General features: G+C 39.1%; 1 protein-coding gene across 1 annotated transcript; it reads left to right on the forward strand.

Moving 5' to 3' along the window:
- Window positions 1-1,585: 1,585 nt before the first annotated feature.
- Window positions 1,586-27,886, forward strand: RAB12 (RAB12, member RAS oncogene family). Its single transcript, XM_087756429.1, has 6 exons — window positions 1,586-2,059; window positions 15,583-15,643; window positions 23,417-23,555; window positions 24,093-24,182; window positions 25,146-25,250; window positions 25,768-27,886. The coding sequence occupies exons 1-6, from the start codon at window positions 1,816-1,818 to the stop codon at window positions 25,879-25,881; spliced, it is 753 nt and encodes a 250-aa protein (XP_087612555.1). The 5' UTR covers window positions 1,586-1,815; the 3' UTR covers window positions 25,882-27,886.

Here is a 27,886-nt window from a genome sequence, read left to right on the forward strand (position 1 = left end):
TGAAGCCTGGTATTCACACTTCAGTTCATTTAAGGAGGGACTGAAAATGAATATTGATGTTGCTGAATATCTGTGTGCAGGTACAGAAATAGAGCAGTCAACCTATATTCATTTGAATTACCATGTTTGAATGTCAGTTGGTAGCACATAAAATGGTATGTGGAACTGGGGCTACTCTAATGACTGATGATGCATGTGGGGAAACAGGCTACATCATACCTAGCGGTCTGCACGATTTAGGAAGAGCTAAGCCGTCTTGAAGATCTATCAGTTACGGACGGGTCAGAGCAAGTGGCTGATTTTGGAGAACATTGTAATTCGAGAGGCAGGACCTAAGGGGGAAAAAAACCCAACTCACTACGAAAAGGTTATCTTGTTATGATGCTCTACTTGCTAGATTATTTCACTCTCAGTGATGGATTGCCCCTTCAAATCCCTAATTATAGCATTACAGATAATCAATAAGAAGAGGGTGGGGTGAGATAACACACAAGAAGCATTGGGATTGATTTGTTAGGCTTTTTTTTTAAGGTTTAGACCATTCTACTTGTTTGAAGAACTGCCAGTATTTCTGGTGATGAAAATTAATGACAATTAAGATAAATGTTAAACTAGTTCTAGTTCTTTTTTTTTTTTTGTTCTTGACAACATAGCCTTACTGTCAAACTGTCTTTTGTTTCTTCAAGAAAATTAACTCTTGAGAAAATCATTCCTGTATGACACTGGTTTCCTAAGTGTAGAGGCCAATTTGATATTTCCTTGTGGAATTTCCTTAGCTTACAAATGGTAGTGAGAATCTAGAAAATGGGACAAAATTTTCTCATATATCCACTAGCTTTGCCTGCCCTCACCTCTGATGTTCAGAGGAACACTGCATCTACCTGTAGATCTCAGCTAAAACCGTGAATCCTTCCTACCCCTGGAAGTCAGGCCTGCGTCTTGTCTGAAAAATCTGGATTCTGTGAACTCTAGGCCCTCAGTGCTTGGAGAGGTAGAAATTTCCTCAAGAATTACAGCGAGCACGGCTCATCCTGATCATTTTCCTTCACATGATTTATGACACTACTTCCTCTACTGCCGTTTTTTCCTTTGCTTGGAATTTGAACAACTGAGCTCGCATACGCGGCTGGGAAAATGTCGGTGCCCGGGAGCGAGCACGTCCCCCCGATACACAGGTATTAGGTTTGGATTTGACAGTAAGTCCACCCCCGGCCCATGCCGTACACAGGGGGACCGCCTGGGGTTGCGGTGGGTTTGACAACCCGAAGGTAAATTTAGGGGAGACCCCACCGTCCCGGCGAGGCCTGACTGCGCAGGCTGCCGGCGGGCAAGGCCGGAGCCCGCCGCGGATCGCCGCAGGGCAAGGGGCTGAGGCAAGGCGGGGGCCAGCCCCGCTGCGGGCGGGCTCCAGGCGGGGGGCCGCCCTCCCCACCTCACTGTCGGGGTGCAGGCAGGCGGCGACCCTGGGCCTGCCCAAGCCCGGGGCGGGGCGGGGCGGGGCGGGGCGGGGCGGGCGGCCGGCCGTTCCCCGCCCCCGGCACTGCGGCGCGGGGCCGCGGCTCCGGCGCTGTAGAGGGCGCTGCGCGGCCGGGCGCGGGGTTGGGCGCGCCGCTCCCGGCGGCGGCGGCAGCGGCGGCGCAGTTCCCGTTCCTGTTGCCGTTCCCGTTCCCCTCGGGCCGGGCCGGGCCGGGCGGCGACCGTGTCTCGTCCTCGCTGCCCCCTCCTCCCCCTGTCTCGCAGTCGTCGGCGCCGGTGGCGGGGAGGGCGGGAGCGGGGAGGGAGCGCGGCGCCAGCGCGGCGCCGCATGCGTCGCTGATGGAGCCGGGCTCGGGGCTGCCGCAGCGCAGGGTGGGGGGCGGCGGGCTGGACCTCGGGGCGGGCTCGGCGGGGGGGTCGCCGGCGCTCTCCGGGGGGCAGTCCCGCCGCAGGAAGCAGCCGCCGCGCCCGGCCGACTTCAAGCTGCAGGTGATCATCATCGGGTCGCGGGGGGTGGGCAAGACCAGCCTCATGGAGCGCTTCACCGACGACACCTTCTGCGAGGCCTGCAAGTCCACCGTGGGTAAGGGAGCCCGCCGGGCCGCGCCCGACCCGTCCCGGGGGAGGGGGCTGTCCTCGACCCGCTGCTCGCCGTGCCCGCCCGGCCGTGGAAACACGGGGCTCGGTGCGGCGGCCGCCTTTCCCCCGGCGCGGGCCCCCTCCCCGCATGCCGGCCCGACGCTTTCCCCTCGGGGGCCTTCCAGGCCTCCTCGCCCCCGGGGTGTGTGGTGGCCCCCTTCCCTTCCCTTCTTCCCCTCCCACCCAGCCTCTGGCCCGCCTGGGTGACTCGGCTGCGGGAGCTGCCGGAGACTCCGTCTGAGGGGTTTGTGGCGAGGGAGCCCTTGGTGTCGAACCTCCCGGCTCTCGATGGAAAGATCGCGGAGGCCCTGCTTACCCTTGCGAGTTTTGGGGAGGTGCGGGGTGTCCTGTTTCAGTCTTGCTAACAACAAGCAACACAGTTTAAAAAGAAAAATAGGGATGGCTGGTAAAACGGGTTATTGTGCACAAGTCTTTGATGTTTCACGTAGGGAAACAGAGCTATTTCAGGAGTTGAAAAGTTGCACAGTGTGTATTCAGCGTAGTCGATGGGACTTCAAATACTGTTCCAGACCATAGTCTGATTAACTCCAGGTTGCTGTTACGCTTTCATCAGGAAACCCTCCATGATGTTGGATCTGAGGAAGTTAATGTTTAGTTTCCCGAGGAGTATCCCCTGAGCACGCTGCCTGTGTTGCTCCTCACGCAGCTAACTGGAGAGCAACCTCCTAGCTCTGTAGCATGCTGTCCTATTCATGGTTTAGTCATCCGTACGAGTCTTGGAGGTAATTGAATGCCTGCCGTCTTTTAATGCGCAAATGTGTAAAGGGAGGAAAGCAAGCTGTTTAGGCTGCGTTGTTATTATAGTCCTATCCTTGGAGTTGAACTCTTGAGTATTGCAGCAAGGTGGTTGTTAAGTTTGTGTCATTGGAAAACACATATGCTTAGCTTAATTGTAGCTTGAAATGTGAGGAAACATAGCATCTGATGGAAAGTGATTGTATTGCCTTTCAGAAACTGAATTATTGCTGTCCAAAATTATCTTCCCATGACAAAATAATACACAGTTACTCTTACTTCAGTTTTAATGTGTATTTTATCAGTTTCATTCTTTCCTAGGTCCCCTAAAAATCCAAATCTAGTAGTGCAGATTAGTGCTGTTAGTGTCGATACTTTTTTTTTTTTTAAGTTGGTGACTTAACCTCGTAGAAGTTAGAAAGACAGTGGCAGCATATCAGAGGCATAATCCTCAAGTGATGTGTTGTAATGAAGAAATGCTGATGGCTTCTATAGATAGACAGATTTAATTAAATACATGGTACAGTTGAGGAAATAGAACTAATAGTGGAACGTATTCTTTATGAATTCTCCAGATTTATATATCGTTTTGAACTCATGTGCGTCTTCTTTGGGTTGACCTACATTAAGGGTTACTAGGGTTAGTTTCCTGATGTGAATCTTGAGAAGTGAGAGGAGGTACTCTAGATCCTGGTCTAGACTTCCAGTCTGGTGCCTTGTAAGCAAAACTGATCTGCTAGATAACTGAGACAGTGATTGAAGCGGAGAAGCTTCCTTATTTTAGAAAAGAAACAGGAAATAAATGGTAGTGTGCTGCTAGACAGAAGATTACGTAATGTTTGATGTACAAAGCGTGCCAACATAAAGCAGCATAGGGAAGTCAACTTGTGCCAAAATACGTGTAGAAAGACTTGACAGTAGAAAGACTTGACAGTAGTGGCGTTCTTTCAAGGTCCTCTGACTAAACTTGAGAGCTATTGAGATTCCCCCAGATCCTTTGATTGCTAAGTGAAAGAGCTTTTCACAGTCAGCTTGCACCCTGCTTTTTTGCGCTATAGAGTAAGAAAAAGTAACCTCTGCTGTTTACCTTTCATGTAGATTGAAAATAACCCACACTCCAAAATGACCTGAGGTCAGACTTTGATACACAGTTGAAATCATAAAGCTCTTTCTTTGTCACTGCTTACTGCAGTGGTTTTCATGAATTACAAGTGGAGAATGTGTTTTGAAACATGGTTGAAAACCCTGTGACTGATCCAGTTTCAGAGGAAGTTATGTAAACTGAATATACCTTGAGATTAAATTTGAAAAGACTATGTTACCAAATGAAGGACTAAAGTTTGCTTTATCTACCTTATATTACCGAAGCTGTATTTTAAGTGGAATGCTAGAATACATATTTACTCCCTTACCTTGATATTAATGGTCTCAACCTTATGTTTATGTTTTTGTACTAAATCAGTGGAAGTACAGGCAAAAGAGAACAACATTTAACACCTTAGCCTTTTGTATGAAAGTGTAGAGGCTACTCGGAGGTCTTCTCAGATAGTGGAAGAATTGCAAATGTCCAAAAATGTCTGTCTCCTGGCCCTAAGTGCTCTAGGATAATAATGCCATGTCATTGAAAAGTGTTTCTGCTGAAAAGGGGAGGTGTGGATTCAATTAGAAAAGATACAGTATTTTAATGCTAATGTAGGAAGACTACATTGCCAGATTGGTAAAGTAAATTCTGTAATAAAAACACATCAACATGTCTTCAGTCTCATCTCAAAACACTGAAGTTCTTTGAAAGTGTTCAAAAATAGCTTGGCAGATTTCAGCACATTATTCATAACGGCACACAGTGTGCTGTTGATCTAAAATTCTTTTGATGTATTTATTTTGGGCATTAAATTAGTTGCATAGAATATTGTGTCTACTTAATCTGCTATTTACGTAGTACTGAGAATACTCAATATGCTCAAATATTTACTGATTTTTGCATGTGGTTGTCAAATGAGAAATAGATGTTGCTGTTTACAATTTTATGTGCTAGGTCTGAATGTTTGTTCTCACTATTAGGTTATAACTTATTTTTAATACTTGTTTGGGCAAAGAAATTGTTTTTAGAAATGTTCCTCTGTATCTGCAATAATGTAAAATTTCTCTCTTCATGCCAGTTTTAAATCCAGAGTAGTTAAGGTAGCTTCTTTTCTATAATGGAATAATGCTTGTGCAAGGGTAATATTGGCATCGTATTAGCTTTGTAAACAAATATAAATATACATAGACTTTTTATTTTAAAATAAAATTTTATCTCGGTTTATGATTTGTTACCTGACCCCCATGCACCTGCATTATTCACACAGGAGCAGAATCCAAAGCTATTGCTTGGAGGTTTTTCAGACTCTTGGCAATGAAAAAGAAGTATGCCAAATTCGGCATGAAAAAGGATGATCTTTCCAAAGGTAGTGGAAAGTATGAGTATTTACATACTCATTACCACATTTGTGAGAAGATTCAAAGGTGGATGGTGAAGGAAAAGTGCTTGCCTTTGCTTCTCCCCCCCACCCCCTCAAGTAGTTCTTATCCTGAAAGAAATACATTTTAATTCAGATCTCCATAGTGGTGATGTTATAATTTATATATTAATTTTTAAAAATCGTGCTATCTCACCCTCTTTTTCATCAAAGTTCCTTTATTTAATAGTCAAAGGGCTCTGTTCTCTTCCCAGCGCCTGACCAGCTACTGCTCAGTCTCACAGTTGTCTGTCCTACCTGCATCCACCAAATCTTAGCTCATTCCCAGTCTCTCTGCTGTTTTGTCTTCCATGACAGATCTACAAAATTCCTGTACTTGGCAGTATGTCCTGTCCGTCTAATTTTGCCGCAGACATTACACTTCTCTCTGGGTTTTGATCTCTCAACCTGAGGTTCCTGCTCACCCAAACCTGAGGCCCTGCACTGATTCACCTCTCAGGCAGCTGACTCTCCTTCTCCCTCAAATCAAGTTGAGCTCCTCAGCTTTTCTTTTACATGCTGGCTTAGTACGTAAAGTTTCTGAGGCCTAGTCTTATCCTTCAGCTATTTTCCACCAGGTCTGAAAGCATCCCAGGAAAGAGACCTTGCCCTTGATAATATCAGAGCAGTTTGGGTGCCTGGGGCATTGCTGGCTCCTTTTAGCAGCTGTTCACAGGGAAGGACAGTACCGCTTCTAGTAAACACTAAAGCTTCCTTCGGTCCTGGTTGACAAGCAAAATCATAGGTAGAGCTACTCAGCTAAGTTTGTAATGGGAAGTTCTGTTGTGGATCAGGATGGGAATGTTGTGACCTGTGATCTGTTTCAGACTAATTGTGGCCTGTGGGATCCAGATCAGTGGCATGCAAATGCACTGCAGTACAAGATGCCTTTGACTTCACAAAAATGCTCTTTGGCCTTCTTTCACTTTACTTCGATGTTAGCGTGAAATGGTGTGTAAGTTGGGAGCTTATTAGATTTACGGGGCTCTGTAGATTTTTCTTCCAAGCAGTCTTTTCCCTACCAATTCTTTTTAAAATACCCATGTCCATGCAAAATGCCTCACGTCCATCAAATAAACAATAGTGATGGTGAAAACTTTACGTTTATCTTTTATCAGAGCAATCTTAAGTAAGGCAGCTTCTGGTTTTAATATATATACACTCATATATGTGATATATAAATATATACATATATAATTATGTATATGTATACATATATTTGGGGTTTCTGTCACAATTCAAACCGTTTCTTCATTCTCTTTAACCTTAAAAAACGTGGACTAACAACATAAATATTAAGTTTCATTCCCATAAGCTTATCATATAACATATTTATATTCACTTAAAAGTATCAGCCTATTCATTTTAGAAGTATCAATTGGTTATTTTTCAGAACTGCCCTTTAAGTTGCTCCTCAGTTTTTTAGTTACCTAGTCAGCATTTATTCTCACAAGCACTGTAAACAGGGTATGTGCCTTACTAACCATTTGAAAAATAATTTTTCAGTAAATCATAATAAAAATTATGTTTTAAAAACAAGTTTAGTAATTTAATGTAATCTGAGATGAAGAACAATCTACATAAAATTTTCAGAAAAACACCCTGTATCAACTAGAAGAACACTTATCTTTTTGCTACACTTGTTGTATGTGCCTGTGGGCCCTTTCTGGCAAGTATCATTAATTTTAATTTTTCTTTGAAGAATTTTTTTTCCCCTTCCATAAGATGGCACTGAAAACTTAGTTTGGGTGGGGAGAGAGAAGAAAGGGTAGAAATAGATGTCTCTTGCTTTACCACATCATGACAAAGTAGCAGTAAGATGTCCTTGCTTTATACCCAAAATCAGCTCTGTGCTCAGACTAAGAAGTTTTTGCTGTTGCACAAAAAAAGAAAGTTCTGGTCAGTGATAGGTATTTCTATGAGAATTGACCGTTCTTATCTTTGCATGTCTAAGGTGTTAATACGTATCTGTTCTTATATATGGGCTTTTTGGCTATTGCAGAATAGTGCGTGTAACCCAAATATCTCTTTAATGGTGTGCTGCAGTTACTTCACCAAATAGAGGAGAGCAGGAGGCTGGAAACTCACACAGAAGACAATTTTGTCTTACGCAAAACCTTAAGATAATTAGGGAACGTGTACAAACCTGCTTTGGTTGTCTTCAGTTCTGTAACCATAACTTTAGGAAATGCAACAGAAGCCTGTGTTCCCTGGAAGCTGCCTTTCACCTTGTGTTGTCACTTGTAATGGACACTAGAGCAACTGAAAGCACCTGCCAAGTCATCGTTTGCCTTGCGTGTGTCAAGCAAGCATATATGGCAGCATTTGGTGTAGTCAGCAATTGTGTTCCATGCGTAATCGTTTGAGTCCTCATAAGGTAACAAAACTATATTTTAAAGCAGGAAAACGTAGTAGGTAGATGATATAAGTTTTCAGGGTTCAGGAATAGGGTTTTGGGGAGATATGGGGTTTTTAATTACCAAGAGGTTGCAAAGAAGAGTAAATTTGAAATTGGCTTTGTTTTCTTCATTTGTAAAGTAGATATTAACTTCGGCTGATAGACATATTCAGGTACTGGGTTATATCAACACTACAGAGCTGTCAGAGTACCTTGTAGTCCCTAGTCAGTACATATATGAGAATATGCAAGTAAAACAGCAGGCAAAATGAAGAGGCCACTTGAATGGTGTCGAATGCGGAGTTTAGTTTGCAAGGAGAGTGGAATGCAGCTGTCAAACTCAGTCTCCGCTGTGAACAGCTGAGCGCGTCAGAAGGAAAAAAAAAAAATCAAAACAGTAGGGCCATATGATTCTCGGTTATGGACTTTTATTTCTTTCTGGGAGTTGTGAGCTTAAATGTTCATTTGATGAAAATAGTGCATGCACTATGCAGAATAATTGTGGTTTTAGCTAAACCATAAAATGGAAGAGTCAGGCTTTTTAAAGTGCCTTTCATCACAAAAATCCTGAAGTCTTTGTGGGCTATCTTCACTAGGCTGTCCTTAAACAAGAAAGGGGATTAATATTCCCAGTTGTTAAGATAAGATTGCAACTATTTAACAGCATATAGCAACACTTTTACAACTTATTTCTTCTGATACCCCAAGGAGTGGGAAACTCGATACCCAAAACAAAATGCTAAATTCGGTCTCATTTTGAAATAGATTCTGCCTTTTTAAAATCTGGATAGTGCTGTTCAATACATAAGTTTAATTTTTCTTCACATTCAATTTCCCTTTCAGGTCAGGTAGTTGTAGACCAGTAGCTCACTATGTTTTCCTGTTCTCTAATCAGAAGTTTTGAAAATAAGTCTTGGTCAAGTAGGCACAGAGTCTTATTCCTTCCGTGCTCCCCTTCCACCTCATTCTGTTTATCAAAATTTTGGTGCATGCTTTGAACTTAGTACTGTAGATTGTGTCAAAAGCCTACATTTTGTGAAAGGCTTTATAATGTTACCGTCCACAAGAATGTGAAGAAATAATAACTTCCTCCATTCTCATTGAGTTTGGAAGTACCAAGCATCTGAGACGTTTAGAAGCTGTATCTTGGACATTCAAAAATCACTGACAGTTTCCTAAAAACTCATTATAATTATACCTTCAAAATTTAGTCACTGCACATATATTACCAGATGTTTTTTTTTTCCTGTTGTTGGTGTATCTGTTTCATTCTGGTCTGTAGCACAGTTGCCAGTTGAGATACGGGTAGACTTTTATTTTCGGCGAGCAGTCTCAAATATCTGCATGTTAATCGTTCTAGAATTACATGCTGAAGCTTTATGGACAACGTACTTTACCTGCCTCTCAAATAATCCCCAAACTGGCTCATATCTGACTAACACTTAATGCTTCCAAATCTCTTTTTAAAATCTTCAAATTTATAATATGCAGTTTGAAAGAAGTAGTTCTGCTTTAGTGTGTTTTAAAATTAACTGCATGTCCTACAGCTTCAATTAAAGTAAGATACGTGGGGTTTTTTGTTTTGGTTTGGTTTTTTCCTTCAGTTTTTGTAATCTTCCCCTCTCCCCTCCATATACCTTTTGTTGTTGCTTGCTTCCCCCTGCCCCCAAACAAGATGGTAGAAATCAGTATCAAAGGTATAGAGCATCTTTTCATTGACTTCAGTAGTTTCTGGATAGGTATAAGTATTATATTGTATTTAGTTACAGACCAGGACTAACAAAGACGGTTCTTACCTCAAGAAGCATGTGACCTCAGTCATCAATTGTAGCAGAAATAAGAAAATTTGTATGTATAATGCTGTCAGATGTCCAAATTAAATAAACTGTTGTAGTCTTTGAATTATATGTCTGTTCTAATGGTTAATTAGTATGCAACCTCTGAATTTTTAAACTGATTGTGTTTCTTTAAATGTGGTCTGATTATTTTTCACTGATTGAATTGCTTTGATGCAAATCACTAATAGGCCTCTGAAAATTTAATCTGTTGGAATTGATTTTAGTTGGAGGGGGGTTTTGTGCCCTATTTACATCTGTTTTCCTAGCTCCTCCTTTAACTTCATGATCAGGAAATCTTGGCCTCTGAAAGGTCACTCTGTGTGCGCTAAGCAAAACAGTTTCCACTTCCTTTTTCTGCCACTTAGGGGAAAAAAAAAATCGAAAACCTAAGTGCAAAATACATAGTAAGAAGTTTCTTCACTATTTGCTTTCTTTCTAAACAAATGCTTTCAGCTTTAAAGAGAGCAGCTAGACCCAGTTGTGTGCGTTTCAGTTTGTGCTTTGGTAGATAACTTTTAGTTCCTGTTTGGGGTGAGAAATTAATATATTAGAATTTGTTCTGGGCTAAACTTCATTTTTATTGGATTTCAGACTCAAGTTTGGAACAGTCTCAAGTTTGGTTCAGTGACAAGATACGTCATCCTCACCGACTTGCCCTTATCTAGAACTTCATTAGTGCACTTCTATTTTGAGTGTCTGTTCTCTTTCTTTTAGGGCTGTTTATTTTTGAAAGGAGTGCAAACAGTTTGCTTAGCTGTGTGTTTAATATACTTTTAAAAAAAAACCTTCTATTCTACTAGCGCTTTATTTTCCCTGGAAAAAGCATAGTTTTAGTTGAGTGCATGTTGTAATTCATGTTCTCATTTGCATGAAGCATATTTTTAATCTGAAGTTCATGTGCTATTAACAAAAACAATGTGCTTTGTATAAAAATTTTGAAAATCCTTAACTAATAATCTTACCTTACACACACCACATAAGTGCTGTTGTACTTAATGCCTTATTTGACGTGTATCTAGCCTGCGGGGAGAGGGCAGCAGCTCATTTGCAGTTCTAAGTGGTAGGGCAAGCTGAATCAGTATACTTTGAAATGCTTAATAGATGCAAAATCAGAAACCCAAACCAGAGGCCGAGATCTGTATTTTTGTGCCTTTTTCATTAGTTCTTATATATGTATGGGATGTGTGTTTGGATTCCTGAAAAAGGTCTTTCCAGAGAAAAATGGGGGTCAAAATCTGACATCCAAAATGCATGCCTTTAATTCATAAAAAGAGGTGGTGGTCTGGATTTACTCATGGTGTGAGTGTAATAATAATTTTAGAAAAAGTGAACCCATTGATTGCCTGTGGTCCATGCAAGCCTGATGTATGGAGAGGAGGCCGACTTTTTAATGGATGAGGAGGTTGTGATAAGCCTTTTGGTTCCCCTCACGTTGCTGTGAGCTGGCAAAAGGCACACTTCAGTATGATGATAAGCACGTGCACTCCTTGGCTTCCCTGGCATGTGTACATTTGGTTATTCGTTGACAATAAATTAACCAGCAGGCATTTAACATGCAAACTAGGTAGCATGCAAACCAGCAATAGTTTGCCGGTGGTGTAGCAGCTAGAGAGCCTTTTAAAATCCTTTCTTTTTATAAGATGTGTTGTTCAGAGTTAATGCAGTTGTCAACAGTAATTATGGATATCTCTGTTTTATTGAACTATATAGAAAACCATGACCTCGGTTCTATTTGCGTAATTAAGGACACAAGGTGCTTAAGTGGCTTGTTTGTGTTAACTGTTGTTGACACCCTTTTAGGGGGTACCCACCATAACTGGAGGCAAACAGTGAGGAACATGTTGGCGTAGCTGTGCTAGTGGAGTGTTATGCCAGGGCTAGTAAGTCCTGTCCGTCAGTGCGTGCATTTGAGCACACCACTGTTTGTGCAGCTATACAGCTTCAAGACTGGAGCAGCCTCTGGCGGGATTGAACACAGAATAAATGCACATGTTTATTAAACTTGGATGTTAATTGTGTTTTGGGATCTGGCTTAAGGGAGTAGTAACTGTTCAAGGACTACCAGTATCGTTACAAACAGCGTGAAACTTGGAAAAATTCTGACAATTTGCCTGTACTTAACAGGTCTTAGAATTAGGTTTAACAAGACTGAGAAGCACATATCTTGCTTAGAGCAACTGTAAATTAAGTGTTTGTTGAAGCAAGGATTTTAAACAGTTTATCAAATATTGCTGGCATCAACACTGTAGTATTACAAAGCACTTCTTTAAAAAAAAACACCACCATTTCTAAGAGCAGACTTAATACCTTCTGTATCCTGTGCTGAATAGAGATGCTTAAAAGAACTGTTTGCAGTTATTTTGCTGAAGAATGGGAGTTTTCAGCAGCTGGCCCAAATCTTCTGTTTTACCACTGCAAATATAAAGAACGTATAAGACTGGCTTAGCATACGTGAATGGAAAGGTGCGGTTGTCCAACTCTCAATGTCATGCGTGGCTAGCAAGTATTTGTTATCTGTAATAGTGGAAAGTGTTAGTTTCCTGATTGACTTTCAGAGAATATTAACAGTTTTTCCTCTTGTTTTTAATAGCTGGAGTAGTTGAATGGGTAGCAAAACTTTTCATTTAGGTATTTTCATTGACGTTAATCAAGCTAAATAATTTGTTTCATTGAACTTTCTCTTAATTTGAGATGACAGTTGAAATTGAAGTGGAAAACAAATTATTGTGTTGTTGTTTTAATTAAATTACTGATTTGTATGTAAACTCAAAGCACTACCTTTGGCAGGTCTATGGTGAAACATGGTAATGAAACCTGACAAGCTTAGGAATTTGTTTCTTCATGTGCAAAAGGAACGTTGCCACATTTTTTCCTTCAGTATTGGCCGACATGAAGCTTTTGGTATTATGTTGATGCTTGTGGAGCATTACTAATTATAAAAAGCAGTTGAGCAACCTTTGCTTAGTTCTGACAAGGTATCTGACTTAAGTGTTAAGGGATTCAAACAGTTCCGTAGAAGAATCTGCTTTTCCAAAACTGTTACTCATTTGCATTGTTTGTTGCAAAATTTAACAGTAGGGAAATGTTTCATGGTATGACTTTAAGATGATTAATAGAAAGATCTGCCTTTGAAATAAGAATGCTGTTGACATATTATTTATTTTGAAACCATCTCTTTAAGATGTAGGCGTTTTTCTACTTCATTTCATTCATATGTTGTGCCAGGAAGTCCCGAGTTAAAAATTTACTTTATTAGAACAGTTGGGTTTTCTCTCCATGGTTCATTATTTATTTTTCCTTTTAAAAAATACAACAAAACCTTTTTGTTCCTTGGTTTGTGTAAGACAGCAGTGTATAAACCACTTCTGTAAGAATAAAAATATTTTGTTGATGGAATTGGTGAAACTTACATGAAATTCCTGTGCTGGTTTTTAATACACAATTTTTGATCAGAGATGTTTTAAACTTTTTTTGTGTGACAATAGGACTTCTTCTTTAAACAGCAGAGCTGTATTCTCTTTGTGCTCAGATCAAGCTCCTCTACAAGTATAATTGTTAGCCGAAGACAAGTATACTCACCCATATGAGCATCATAGATTCTTTTTTCTATTTATGTTTCTGTGGGAGAGAAAAGCAAGTTTGGTTTGTTTTGTTTTGTTTTTTAACCTGAGTTCTCAGATAAATGGCAAATCGTATAGTATGTTGTGTATGAGATGATGGTAGGACTAGGAGTTGGGATTGAGATGTGTGGGCAATTATATTCGAACTTCCTTGAGGAAGGGAGAGGTTTGAAGAAATTTCAGTTAGTACTGATTATCTCCTTAGCAAGTAAACATGCTGTCTGGTTGTAGACAAAGCTGTGACCATTAAGACAATTGCATTTTATAGTTTAAATGCATTTATATAGAGAAAAGCCTTTTAACAGTAGAAGTGGATGTGTATTTCTTTAAAAAAAAAAATCTGGTTAATAGAAAAGCAGTAATTACAAGAATTCTTATTCCCACATTTTGAATAGTAGAGCATAGCTGGATCATTTTACTTTCTTCTGCTTTTATACTAACACAGATGGTGGTTTTTCAAAAGTGTAGAAAAATATTTCTTAAAGTTGGGATTAATAACTGCTCTGAAATTTTAATCATTCTAATATTTTTCTCAATTTGCATATGAATACTTGAAAATTGCCATTAAAATTGCAGACTGTATAGTACAAATCAGTTTAATGCTTTGGCTCCTGTATTGCCTAAAACCCTACTGGGGTTTGAATGGGGTACATCTTGGTAAGTGAAATATAAGCATCATATGTCCTGAATAGCTCTCCAAGAACTGATGAATAAGCGTGCTAGACACTTTTAAGGACATGAAGCAGGAGGACAAATGTTGTGGTGGTAACCAGTACTTGTATCGTTATGTAATGTGCAACTGCAAGCTGTTTGAAGGGATTTTTGTTCAGGAGAATGAACATCAGTGATCCTTCCACTTATTTAGTCTAGCTGAACAGTGGCAACCTGCTTTGCAAACTGTGAAAATAGAATTGAGTGTATCCTTTACATTTCAATTAGTAAAGTGTATCTAGTTTTTTAAAACTTCATCCATTTTATTGTCTCATACCAACAACTTTACAGACATAACTATCTTTAAAAGCATTTTGAAATAAATGCCAAGTCAATGATGTGGAACTGGTTTTCAGGATGTAAAATGTGCTTTTTTTCCCCCCCTATCTAAATTTTCAGGAGTTTTGAAAAGCTTTGCATAAGGGCCAGGTTTGGTTCTTTCTGTCAAAGTTACAATCCAGTCTTGACTCTAGCAATATCAGCAGGAACACTCAGCTTTTACCAAGGGTAGACATTAGGAAAATGTGTAGTTTTCGTTAGAGAAAATAAAAATCTTTTCCTCTTCGCTTTCATCCCTATCCTTGGTATACAATTGTATGTGAAATAGCGAAAGTGTTTCCAACACACTATGCTTCTACACTTCTGTGTGAGTTTAAGTGTACCAGTCTGAACCATGTTCTCTTCTCTTATTTCCCCCTTTTTGATTTAGCACTGTTAGGAGGGATGGTGTTCAGAAGGAAGAAGTGAAGCAAAAATCTTCATACAAATGTATACTAAAGTGAACAGGTTCACAATCTACAAATGCTATGATATTCTAGGACGTTTATACCCTGCAATATTCTTGTAGTCGAGCTGATAACCTTTTGTGTCTAGGTATTGTTTGACCATAGTATGTCTTACGTGTTGATTGCCAGCATTATTTTTTTTTATAGAAGTAAAATCTTTCTGTATAACAAGGTCTTCATGGTTCTATCTTTGATATTTAGCATGCATTCCTAATGCGGCTGGAGTTTTGAGATGATGGATAATTGTACCATACAGGTATAAAAGAAATTTTAAAAGTCAAATACCCTCTCTAAATCTAAGCAGTTTGCTAATAAATATTTGCAGGAATTAAGAATGACAGTGCTGATAAACTTCTTCATAAATGAACCACAATTCCAGCACTTCTACTGAAGTGCTTTGCAGATGCTAAGCATCCAGCCTGGAAATCATATGTGTATTGTTCCCACTTCACAGACAGCGAAACTGTTGTGGTGGGATTGGTTTCGCTCCATGACTCCAGGGCATCTGTGCCAGTTGGAAGTAGAGCAGGCTTGTCCTTGACAGGCAAGGTGAATAGGGGAGAAACAAACATACTGTGCCTGTTGTTTTACTGTTATGTTGGGTTTACTTGCTGCTGGAAGTGTTGCACAAAGTGGAAGGTTTATGTTGTGACGCTGCCAAATTGGATGGCTCACAGAGTATATAGTGGTTGTCAAATCCCCATGATGTTCCCGAGGTGACCAGTAGTGGTGCAAACCCTTTTGCTTGTTCAGACTGTTACAAGTTGATATTAAAAAAAATAAAATAAAAAAATAATAATTACACCCTCATTACTTTTGCTTCTTATTCCTCCTTTTCTGTTTACTGTATTTTATTTATAGGTGTTGATTTTAAAATCAAAACAGTAGAGCTAAGAGGAAAGAAAATTAGATTACAAATCTGGTAAGTAAAACAAATGTGCAACCAGCAGTATGTTTTAATTTTTATGTTCTAGCATGAATTAATATGCTTGTCTAATATTATTAACTGTTATAAGCTGGTTTAGCTCTTAGCCTATTCTTTCTCTCTTCCATTCCCACAAGACTTAAGTAAAACCAAATAGCTCTTAGATTTTTGTGAGGGTAAAGGAGGAGAAGGAGAGAGAAAGTTAGAAATAGGACATGAATGTAATTACTGAAATGTTAATGCATCACAGAGGTCTCAAGCCCCTTTTCCTAGAAGAATGATATCACCTACACAAGAAAGAGAATAGGAGTTCTACAAATGGCAAAAGATGACTGTGTTAAATAGACACTAGAGAAAGTAGACTTTTTTTTTATTTTCTGGACTGTTTAAAACTGACCTTCATTGTAACAGCAATTATAAAACAACGGTGAAGTATTTTCTAAACTGTTTTTCTAAAACTTGGTATAGGCAGTGCTGTTTCTTTGACGCTATATTAAATAACTTTAAATGAAGGGCATTCAAGATGAAGTAAATTATAGTCAATCTAAACAGCACTGAGAAGTAAAATGATCCCATACTCTATACTTTAGAGATCCCAGACTCTATTCCTTAACTGGTACCGATGTCCTACTACAGAAAGCTCAAAGTCTGAGCTAAGCTTTTCCTCTCTGGAGTAGGTTACATGTTTCCTGATAAAGATTCTCCACGTCAATGATTAATACAGTTTTTATTGTTTAGAAATTATTGAGTTTAAGAGGTCCTTTGTTTTGCAGAGTAGTACAATACATGAACAGTTATGAGAGAATAAACCAGCTATGTTCTATACATTAATCTTACATACTACTATGTAGAAGCTTAGCTTTGGTTTATTAACAGTGCGTGATGCATAATTGGCATTGTAGTTAAACTGTTAAAGCTGCTAACAATCCATAGAGGGGAAAAAATGCTCTAAATGTACTCATTACTCTTTTGGGATATTCCGGTGGTTTCTCCTTCTTAACTACATGGATGCAGTGAATTCAGCTTACTAACTCCTCTTGGCAGGTCACCATCAACTGTCTGTCACACCATGTGTCTGTCTTGCTTCCCTCTGAGTTAACTGCTGCTTCATCTTTGGTATCATCAGTCACCTAACACTTGAATGTTAGTGGCATGTCTTCATCCATCATCTGTCCCTGTTTGGAAACCTATGACTACAAGGCTGGCAATTGAGCCAGCAATTGTTAGCCAGGGTCTGCTGGAGCTGACAGAGGTAACAAAAAATTCTGATACGGAGATGCTACTGTACACCTGATATGAATTCTTGCTATGAAATGTGCTAAGCTTATCAAACAATTTCTTCATGTTGAATAAATACTTTATAGGAGAGATGTTTTGTTGGAAAAGAGATGTTTAAACCATTATTTTCCACATATTGAGAATATGCTATAGGATATAGGAAACTTTTGAAACTAAAAATTGATAGGTTGCTAATCTGTGACCATTACTCCTGTGTGAAGCCCTGCTAAAATGGTGGAGAAAACACAATGTAAAGAGATAATATTTTAAAATATGATAAAATTCATGAACACAACATCCTGCTACTAAGTGTCACTTTCTCTCCAACAGCGGCTGTTAAAATGCTCTTCTTATACTTAATCCTTAAAACTGCCTTGGCATACTTCTGATTTTTTGGAAAAGCAATTAGATAAGCACTCCTTTTGCTAATTTATCCTGAATTATGTTGTGTATGTGGTTGGGCCTATTCATAAACTCTTATTATCATAAAATCACAGAATCATGGAATCCTATAGGTTGGAGAAGACCCTTAAGATCATCAAGTCCAACCGTACACCTGACACTGCCAAGTCTACCACTAAACCATGCCTCTAAGCGCCACATGTACACGTCTTTTAAATACCTCCAGGGATGGGGACTCAACCACTTCCCTGGCCAGCCTCTTCCAATGGTTGACAACCCTTTCAGTGAAGAAATTTTTCCTAATATCCAATCTAAACCTCCACTGACGCAGCTTGAGGCTGTTTCCTCTTGTCCTATCACTTGTTACTTGGGAGAAGAGACCAACCCTCACCTCACTACAACCTCCTTTCAGGTAGTTGTAGAGAGCAATAAGATCTCCCCTGAGCCTCCTTTTCTCCAGGCTAAACAACCCCCATTCCCTCAGCTCCGTATCGTACCTTCAATTGTTAGATTAAAAGAGGAAAGCAATTTAGCAAGTCAAATGCTTGGAAGTTTAGAAATACAGACTTAAGTTGCACGGCTGATCCTAAGTCAGTCTCCTTTCATACCTACACAGAGACAGAATTAAGGTTGCCTCATGCTTCCTGGTAGTCTTATGTAGAATGATTACAGTACCTTTACTACAAAAGCTGTTTTATTCAGTGAACAGATAATTTCTAAAGTTTATGCTTATCTGTTTTCTTAGAATGACTCAGGTTACATTTCAAAGCATCAAAGTTTGATTATTTTTTGTAGTCATTTGATGATTTTACTTCATAAATCAAACAAGAACAGTTTAAAAAAAAAGTTTAACTTTGGTGGTTTTATGGTCACTTGGCCTGTCTCTCCACTGACCCATTCTATCAGCAGTGTTCTCCAGAGCGCTCTACCACTTGCATTTATAAAAAAACAGCAGTACTATGTTGAATATATCAAGCAATTAGGTGTGCAAGGTGTCCTTTTGAAAGCAGCTTTCACACCTGCTGCTGTTAGTAGAGTAGTATAAAAATCGGACTTGTCTCCCATATTCCTTTCACAACGGGATACTGTGTGCTAAGGATCACAGAGGTGTCTGCTCTCGCCTCTAGCTTACCTGTTCCCATCTGGTCCCTGCTACCTCACAGTACCTCTTCCTCTGTTTCCCTGATTTTCAGTCAGGGAACAACCTCCTGCTCCTTAGGTTATGAAATGGTAGAGCAGCACTGAGGACGCAGAGTAGCGTCCGTCTTCTTTGTGCCACCTGGAACACTAGTAGTGCCCCTTGGGCTGCCAGAAGTAGTAGATGCAGTAAACTCTGCTGCGTTGCAGTTCTTGGTTGAAACAAACTCCTATGTTCTGTGAGAAGTAATGCATGCATGCAGCTCGGGCTGTGGGCTAAAGTAACCAGAATTACTGGATAGCGTCAGTGTCCAAGTGAATCCGAGCATCTGTGAATCAGTGCTTTTACAAAGCTTGTAAACTAGACCAAATAACAGGAACCCCACTTTCACGCTTTGAAGCGTAGGTGTGCCGGGAGTTGCTGGGCAGGACAGGAGGGTGTCTGACTGTGCCCTCTTACCGGAGTCATCTGGGCACTTGGCTGCCACAAGCAGCCGTCACTTCTGGCTTCTCCTCTGAAAGGACCTGGTTACTGGAAGCTGTAGCGTCCTGCCACTGGGCCCAGTTCCCTGCCAGGGAGCCAAAGGGGATCTCTGATATCTCTGCAGGTTTAATGGCCAAGGAAGCCAGTGACCTGGCAAGAAAACAGTCTGATTTGCTTCTGAAGGTTGTTTAAATTGGTGCTTTATCATAGAAAGTTCACATTCTGCCAGCTCAGCATTTTCTAATGGACAGTAGTTGTCTTGGAAAATCTCTGGGGTGAGGAGTAGTCTGAGGAAAAGATCTGTCCTGGAATGTAACAGAATGTAGTTCCTTCTGTTCAGTACCTCTGAAATAAATTATTTCATATAATAAAAGATTTTAAATATATTTATGGTTTTCATGGGAAGAGAAAGCTCAGTTTGACAAGTAGAATTAACCTCTAAAATGACTGAAAAACATTTTAAAAAATATTGCCTCTAGGTTCCATAAAAGCACAGAGCATGTGAAAGTGTAAAATTAGTGTTAAATTTTTATTTATGTTTAAAAGTATTTTCCTTTCTATTGCCACTTCACACCACCACTCATAAAAAATTAAACTTCAGAGCCAAAGACAGTTTTGAGTCTATGTGTTTGTTTCAAGCAACTGTTTTAGATAGACACAGAGAACATTTATGTAAAACAAAAATTATCCAAACCTATTTTAATTAAGATCAGCTGTATTTGTATTGTATTTTATGCAGTCTGAAATAGTGAGAATATGACAAGTCAGCACTTGGAAATGGGCTTTGTGTGGGTTTTTTATTTGCTTTTGTTTGGTGTAATGTTTGTTTGTATTTTTGGAGCAATGTCTAGTTTACAATTTGGAAATACCAGTGTTTTTCCATTAGAACAATTTCTTGGAAAAAAATCAATAAAGCTGCTTTTAGCATTGAAAAAGGAGTAATCTCTTGTATTTTTTTCAGTTATGCCAAATTATTGATTAAGTTATAGTAATTTATTATTTGGACTTCTGGAGTTTGAACTGGCAGCACTTTGTATCACTTCTGAAATTCATGAAGTTGTGTACTGTTCACCCAGTTAAATAACGCTCATTTCTTCTTCCAGCTTTCCACTAGTGCTTCAATAACTGTCCTTACTAAAATACTCGAGCTGCAGGAGTGTAAAACATCGATGAAAATAGTATAACAAACTTAATTGCTCCAGGAAGGCATTTTAAGTTGGATATGCTTTTAATATTAGCTCTGCATTAGGGGTTGTCATTTTTTCCCAATATTGGAAGAATTTACTGCATGTTTTAATGAAAAATAAGATAGCACCTGATAGAAGATGAGATTTTCCATGTGGAAGATCACCTTGATACTCTTCTCAAACTGCAGCTTATGGGGTTACATTCTAAACTTACTTATTGCAGAAATAGTTTTCCAATTTTCACCTTACTATTTGGAGGTTAGTACAATGTTAATGTAATGTTAGAGACTGCAAATTTGGCTTATTTTCTTCCACTTTTCAAAGGAAACAAGGATTAGAACATCATGCTTGCAACCAGAAACCTGTTGATTGGTTTCATTTAAACTTGCTGCAGCAGTAGAGGCATTGGTTGTGTGAAATGTGGGGAAGTCAATGACTGAAAGCAAAGAAAGTTAGCTATAATCCACTGTAATTAGCATGACTGGCAGGTGACAGTCAGTGGCCATCTGGCCACTTAACATATGTAGTGGGCAGCCAGGCTGTCCATGGGTGTTTTAAACTGGCCACAGCATGTGGTGTGTCTCGAATAGCCAGCAAGCCAGACTACAGGTTGTGTGGTATTTGGGTGAATGACCTACACAAAGGGGAGTGCAGGACCTGAGGGTACGGCAGCCGAGAGGAGCAGCAGCCTGGGAATATTATAAACTTTTCAAGAGCCTGAGGGTGTTGTGGGGTGAGGAGAGGCTAATAGTACCAGTAGACTTGGGATACAGCACTCGGCAGGCTAGGGGAAATGTGGAGTTGGAGATAGCTGGAGTGGCAGAGTGTAATGTTGTGTAGTTGGCTCCATTGCCTACCCCTAGGCTTATCCAGTGTGTTGGTGACTGTCTGCAAGGAGGGTAGTTGAACAGTAGCAGTTTTATTTCCCCTCTGTTTTTCTAATGTATGAACTGAGTGATCTGTAGCCCCTCTGCGATGGAGTTGCTAAAGGTCTTTAGCATTGACCTGAAGGCACAGCCAGGTGACTCTGAAATAGCCCCTTTATTTCTATATTCTGGAACGGGCACAGAGAAGGGGGAGAAGACCGGCCAGCAAAAAAAAAAAGGCAACTTTTTCCATTATTCTGGCCAAAGCTAGAATTGATGCATTCTTCCCCATCAGGTATGCCCTTCCACTTGCCATCTAGTTATGTCTGCTCAGAGTGATGGAACTAAAGGGGTCCCATCCTTAATACACTTGATCAGTAGGCTGGATTAGCAACAGATGGCAGGAGCTACTCTACAAGGTCATAATTCTGAGACGTCTGTTCATAAGCACAAAAGCAATGTTATCCATATGTGGAAAATCAACGGTTCATACTAGAATTGTTAAAGTTTTCATGGAGTGAATGTCCGAAGGACCTTTCAAAAAATAGATCTGACCATAGCAAAGAAGTAATGGAAGAGAAAGTAGACTTACTTGCTCTAAGTCATACTTACATATGTAATTTCAGCTGCCAGAACTTGTATTGCTTTAATAAAAATGCCTCATTAGTGATAAGAGAGCAACCAATTAACCATCTAAAACTGGTCTGGAATACTAGTAGAGCTTGACCTGATTGAAACAGGCTACCTGTTTTCACCTTCTGTAGGGTCCCAAAGGTTTGTTTGAATGTAATTCTGAAGTTCTGAGTAGAGAATGGGATTTGAATAAAAATAAAATAAAAATGGATGCAATAGGAATTTGTTCTCTTCTGCCCCATATTGCAATGCCATTGGCTTGCAGTGAAGTATTAGTCAACATTTTTTCACAGACTATGAAGTAGAGGTTTTCACATCTTTTTCTAGTGGACACTACTTTATTTTGTGAAGTCACTAGCAAAGACTTGTTGCTATCAAGTACACTTGTGGCAATTTCAGGAGAAAGTTGAGTACTTCACTTTTAAACCTGCTTAGTTGAAATTCTTAAAGATTTTGCGACGAGCAAGATAGGTTTGTGGTAGTTTATTCTACTGCTTTTTGTGCATAGACTTTAAAAGAATTAATTCTTCAGGACAATCGATGTGGCATTTTGTGAACATGACTTTTTTTTTTTTTTTTTTTTTGGTAACAAGTGTTTCAGGTCTCCATTGTTAATCTCATTCCCAAATTCATCCTCCTCCTTTTGTCTAAAATGTGACTGTTGAAGAGCGTTCCTTTTGAACTTCTGAGTCCCAACACACATGCACACATTTCCCCCCATCCACTTTTAATTTTGGTCCATCTTTTGACTTGCTCTACCAGTGAAATTTCAAAATTATCCATTGACTTGGGGAGCTGAACTCAAGCAGCAAATGCCTGAATGCTTTGGAGCACTGTATAACTTACTTTCCAGTTGTGATACCAGTCACATTTTAAGACTTAGGGTATGCACCAGCTATTTTTTTAGTACAACTGCCAAAAATGTTCCATAAGCAGGCTTGATGATAGGATTAAAAGCAGTTCACAGGTTTTCATGGTTCAGTAAAAAAATAACCCTTCTGTCTCATCTACTTTGGAATACAAGCCATAGCTAGTATGGGCGACACGGTGTCATTGCTGGAAAATAGTCTCCAGTGTAAATGCACCCTGTCTGAAATACCTACAATGCTGAAGGTGAGAATGGAAGTGTTATTTGAACACCTCAGATTAGTAGATGTAAGCATGAAAGCCAGGTATCTACTTTCAAAAGCCGTACCACATAGTGGTTGCTCACTCTTTTCATTCACTTCTGCCAATAGCTTCTGCATTAGTTATAGAACCGTGGCTGAATTGCTGTGGTTGACCCAAAAAGGCTCTGAAACCTGGAATCATAATGATCGGTGCATTGCTCATTTTATAGTTGGGTGTCCAGCTGTGTTTGATAAGCATGTATCTGTTTCTTTTTTCTTTTTTTCAGGGCTATTAAAAAAAAAAAAACAAAACAAAACAAAACTCCAAAAAACCAACCAAACAAAAAAACCAACCAAACCCCAACAACACAAAACCAGCTTCTGCTGCTGGTATGTTTTCATTGGACAGCTTCATTCTCAGACACATGTAGAACTGTTTGGTGGCCTTTCTTGGTGAAGTTAGTATGGAATAAGTAGTGCTGATATGAAAACTTTTTGTGTTTGAAAGTACTGCTTCATTTTTTTTTTGCCTGAAATGCACACATATAGAAGGAAATGTTTGCTATAGAGTGTCTAATGAGCGTGGGGGTGTTTTTATTAAAATGTGAACAGAGTTATTCTGTACTTTGCAAATTGGTGAAATATCTGTGCCAATGTTTGCTGCTGCTTCTTAGGGACACAGCAGGTCAGGAGAGATTCAACAGCATTACCTCAGCTTATTACAGAAGTGCCAAGGGAATTATTTTGGTGTATGATATCACCAAGAAGGAAACATTTGATGATTTACCAAAATGGATGAAAATGATTGATAAGGTAGGCCTTAATTATTTTCTTTTTACATGTTTTTTTTAAGAAGCAATTTTTTTTTCCTCAAAGGTACTCTGTAAGACTTTTAATAGCATTGATATAGGATTATTAAACTAATGCCAACTAGTTTTCACTGGATTCTTTTAGCCAGGATTTAACATAAATGTTTTTTTGTTGCAAAATGGTTGTCCGTTCCTGCTTCCTTGAACTAGAATTGTCCTGGTTAGAAGTGTCAGTGGAAATCTGTAACATTACTCATTTACCTGTGCACTGGGGGGAGAAAAAAGTTTTATTTCCTGTCTGTGAAATAAGGTCGTTATGTTCATTCTTAGAAAAACTAGAACAGCTAGTTATCCAGTCATGTTTTAAAAATGGAATTTAAAAATTGAAGTTGAAAATTTTTGAATAACGTTTGGGAAGAACGTTTACATATAAACTGTGTAGGTGTGGTTCCTTATGTATTTGCCCTTTTTTTAATATTGTGTTTGCATTACAAAATTTTACATTTCTAGGTTTAGTTAATCTAAAATGTTTTAATTGCAGTATGCTTCAGAAGATGCAGAGCTTCTATTAGTTGGAAATAAACTGGACTGTGAAGTTGATCGAGAGATTACTCGACAGCAGGGAGAAAAGGTAAGGTCTAACCAAATTCTTAGTTACTGTTAGAAGCAAAACTGCAGTGGCATTGCTGCTGACGGCCCATGGCTACTCTTGTTCAGACTGTTAGACCTAAGGAGCATATTGAGAGTGGTGGTATTCTGTCAAAATCTATATGGTATTTACTTTTATAGAATGTGCGGTTATATGCATTCCTGCTGGAACAGTCTGTCTTTGATCTAAAGAAAGAATAAACTACAAGTTAGCTTACATTACACAGTAGTGCAGGGGATACTCCTTTTTAGGCTCTGAAAGAGGATATAGTGAAGACTTGAATCACAAATGGAGGTATCTCTACTCAGGGCATCTTTGTGAACCTTCTTCCAGACTTTTGCTTTTCGGTAGTATTTTAGGACAGGCAACAAGCCTGCTTGATTACTTAGCTCACCTTTGTTTTCATGTTTCTTTTGTTCTCTTCCAACTCCAAAAGTGGTAAGGAACCTGGCGAGAATACGTTTTAGGATAACGCTGATACCACCATCTTGATCAGGACACTATCAGTACGGACATACACAAACATTTTCCTTCAGCTACCCGTCATGCATTTGGAAGTAAAGCATTTTCTGTTAGAGAGTTAAGGCTAATTCTTACATCTGTACCTCCCTTTTCTGCATTTTAATAATAAGGTTGAGATTAACTTTTCTGAAAAGTTCTTACTTTTTGGCAATCTGCAGCAGGGCACATCAACTGAAGACATGAATTTCTCAGATTTAAGTCTGGAAAAATGCAGTGCACTTTTCCAGTAAACCAATTTTAAGTGAAAATTAGCTACATGTGCCAATATTTGCTGTACCTTGGAGATTCAGGATTATTAATTGAATTAGACTTCAGTCGAAGATTTGGGGAAAGTTGTGGGGGTTTTTTAAAGGTTTTATGAGGGTTGTATATTTGCTCTTTGTGCATATCTTCATCTAGTTATTTTATTTTCTCTTCCATCAGTTTGCACAGCAAATAACTGGGATGCGGTTCTGTGAAGCAAGTGCCAAGGATAATTTTAATGTGGATGAAATATTTCTAAAACTTGTTGATGACATTCTGAAAAAGGTAAAATATTCAGGTGGTAGTTCCTCTGACCACATAAATGGTCAGTGTTTAACTAATGACTGCAGGTACTTTTTGGGAGGACATAGAGGGCGAGTGCACACAGTCAGGTGAAATTTTTGGTTAATACATAGCGGGCATGATGTAGTTCACAGACTGCTGAACATTTCAGTTAATACTGCTGTTGAATTTGGTAGACATGTGCTCCTATTTGCTATACTTCCTCTTTCCTGTAACTTCACTATATATCAGCAGCTGACTGTACATTTGCCCGCTTTCATTTGAGGGCAGTTCTGTTGTATTTTGTTGTAATTGTTTTAGGAAGTGGTTTTATTTTGACAATGTCTTGTAACTTTTTTTCTGAAAGAAATTCTTAACACAACTTTCTCGAATGTAGTTCACTAAAAGAACCAAAAGATCCTTAAATTGAGGCTTTGGCTGAGAGTGAACTCTTGAAACGAGCTCTTTTTCCTGAGTTCTATGCAGATGACTGTTTACAGGTGATTTTTCTTTTTTTAAGATGCCACTGGATGTTATAAGAAATGAGTTGTCCAACAGTATCCTGTCCCTGCAACCAGAGCCAGAAATCCCACCAGAACTGCCTCCTCCAAGGCCACATGTCCGTTGCTGTTGACTTGTTACTCCATACAGAGTGAAAAATAGGAGTGGGAGGGTAAAGAAAGTATCTGTACTACTCTGCACTACAATCATTTGGCAGTTTCTTGTTGCACTTTGTTATTCAAGTCAGAGCTACACACTAACTTGTAAATATGCAAATATGCAATCCTGTGTAGGATTCAGCTATAACATTTAATTATTACCCCTCTCCCTCACAATGATGTTTCATTCATTGCCCCAGTGTTATAAATACTGTACAGTCGGTGGGGGTTTACCACACTTCCAGTCGAGGAGGAGGAAAAATTAAATCTATACCTATTCTTGACATAAATGTTGTAATAGTTCTTGTTATTATAAACAGGCAGGCAGAAGCTCTTCTGGTATGAAGATAAGTATATGGTGCTTTGCTAACTATTTTAAAGACAAATTTTTTAAAAACAGAGGACTTTATGTACAAAGCTTCCATAATCAGCATTATGTTTCCTTTTAATGTAGTGAAAACATTTTTGGCTGTAGCATCCTCTGCTGACTGGATTTATTGAAAAGCTAAGTTTAATTTTTGGCAGTCTTTTATTTATTTTGTTTAATGCTGCACCCTTTCTTTGTGTACCAAGACATCACATCTGGTGCAGATCTAAGATTGCACTCTGAAATAGCATATATAATTTTCTGCGTAAGCATAAACTTGGTTGCAAGAATCATTAAGTTTCAATAAAAGAATGGAGATATATTCAAGCTCTAAAAGAAGGTATAAAAAGCAATGCTGCTGTCCTAGACAAATTCTTTAAAAAAAAAAATTAAATGATACATTTTCCTGTATTAAGGAATATATATGTGTATTTGTCTGGACATCTGTAGGGTTGGGGGAAGGGAATCTAAGGTAAAACTATTTTCTTTCCTAATGGTGGAAATTATTCCCATCAAGCAAATACTGTGTTAGGTTTTTGTCTGATAATGAATTTGTGAATTATATCTTTGGTATATCTTTTATTAAAATGCACTGTTTAGTTTAGCTGTGGTAAATCAGTAGTGACATATTTGAATAACTTGGTGTGTCCTGAATGTTGTGGTATTGAAAAACATTGTGGTCTTTCTAAACTAATGAAGTGCAAATAAAATTTTGTATTTATGAATGACAATGGAACTGCACCTGTTATTAGAATGGCAAGTATCAAGTGATGGGTAAAAGGTAGAATCTGGAATGTGGAACAACACTTGTTTTAATTTTGTTATGATTTAATTTTCAGTTTGACAGTTCCTTTAGGTGTAGTTAGAAAAGCAGCAGACATTAGTTGTTCACCTTGATCACTGCTCTGTTGGGAGAGCAGCTGATGACCTAGCCCAGCTGATATCTTCAAATAGCATGTGACTGCTTGTCATGCTATCTTAGCAGGTGGTCGCCAAACTATTAATTACACTGGCAACACAAGTATGAACGAGTCTTTTTCACACTACAGCTTCTCTACTTCTCATTCTCTGGTGCTGGAACCCATTTTGTTACTTTTGCCACTCTCCTAGCCAGAACACTGGCATTGACCAGTAAGGTATACCACTGACTTAAGCAGCTTCTCTCTGTTTTCTGGAAGGAAAAAAGACACAACAAACTGATAATGTTTAAAAAAAAAAAAAAGAGCCCTTATTTCTTAGAGTAAGCTCTGACATTCTAAATGCAATACCATGCAGGTCTTCAGCACACCTGGATTTGAACTGACAAATTAAGGAAGCATGGTTGATATTTGTGCTTATGTCTTCTGCCACCTTGTGCCTAAATGGTTTGCTTTTTTACATAGTAAACTTACAGTTTACTATCATATTGGTAAGATAAAATCAATTTCTAAAGAACTTGTAGGATTTCTGATGGTACTGTGGGCAATAGCAAGGAAGGGAAAATTATGGAAAATGAGTTTTAACTTGGCAACCATTTTATTTTAGCTGATTTGTTTTTATTTGTACTTAGAAATTTGTGATTTTTTTTTCCTGCAGTTTTTGAATTTAATAAAAATTAAGAAATTTGACTTAGA

This window comes from Nipponia nippon, unplaced genomic scaffold (assembly GCF_047370975.1).
Source record: "Nipponia nippon isolate SJK-2023a ecotype South Korea unplaced genomic scaffold, ASM4737097v1 scaffold_1, whole genome shotgun sequence".
Classification (NCBI taxonomy): domain Eukaryota; kingdom Metazoa; phylum Chordata; class Aves; order Pelecaniformes; family Threskiornithidae; genus Nipponia; species Nipponia nippon.

Bases quoted from the DNA above. Each gene is read 5' to 3' on its own strand.
- RAB12 (XM_087756429.1), top strand. From the start codon at position 1,816: ATGGAGCCGGGCTCGGGGCTGCCGCAGCGCAGGGTGGGGGGCGGCGGG. The intron at 15,644-23,416 runs GTAAGTAAAACA...GCTGCTTCTTAG, and splicing joins AAAATTAGATTACAAATCTG to GGACACAGCAGGTCAGGAGA. The intron at 23,556-24,092 runs GTAGGCCTTAAT...TTTTAATTGCAG, and splicing joins GGATGAAAATGATTGATAAG to TATGCTTCAGAAGATGCAGA.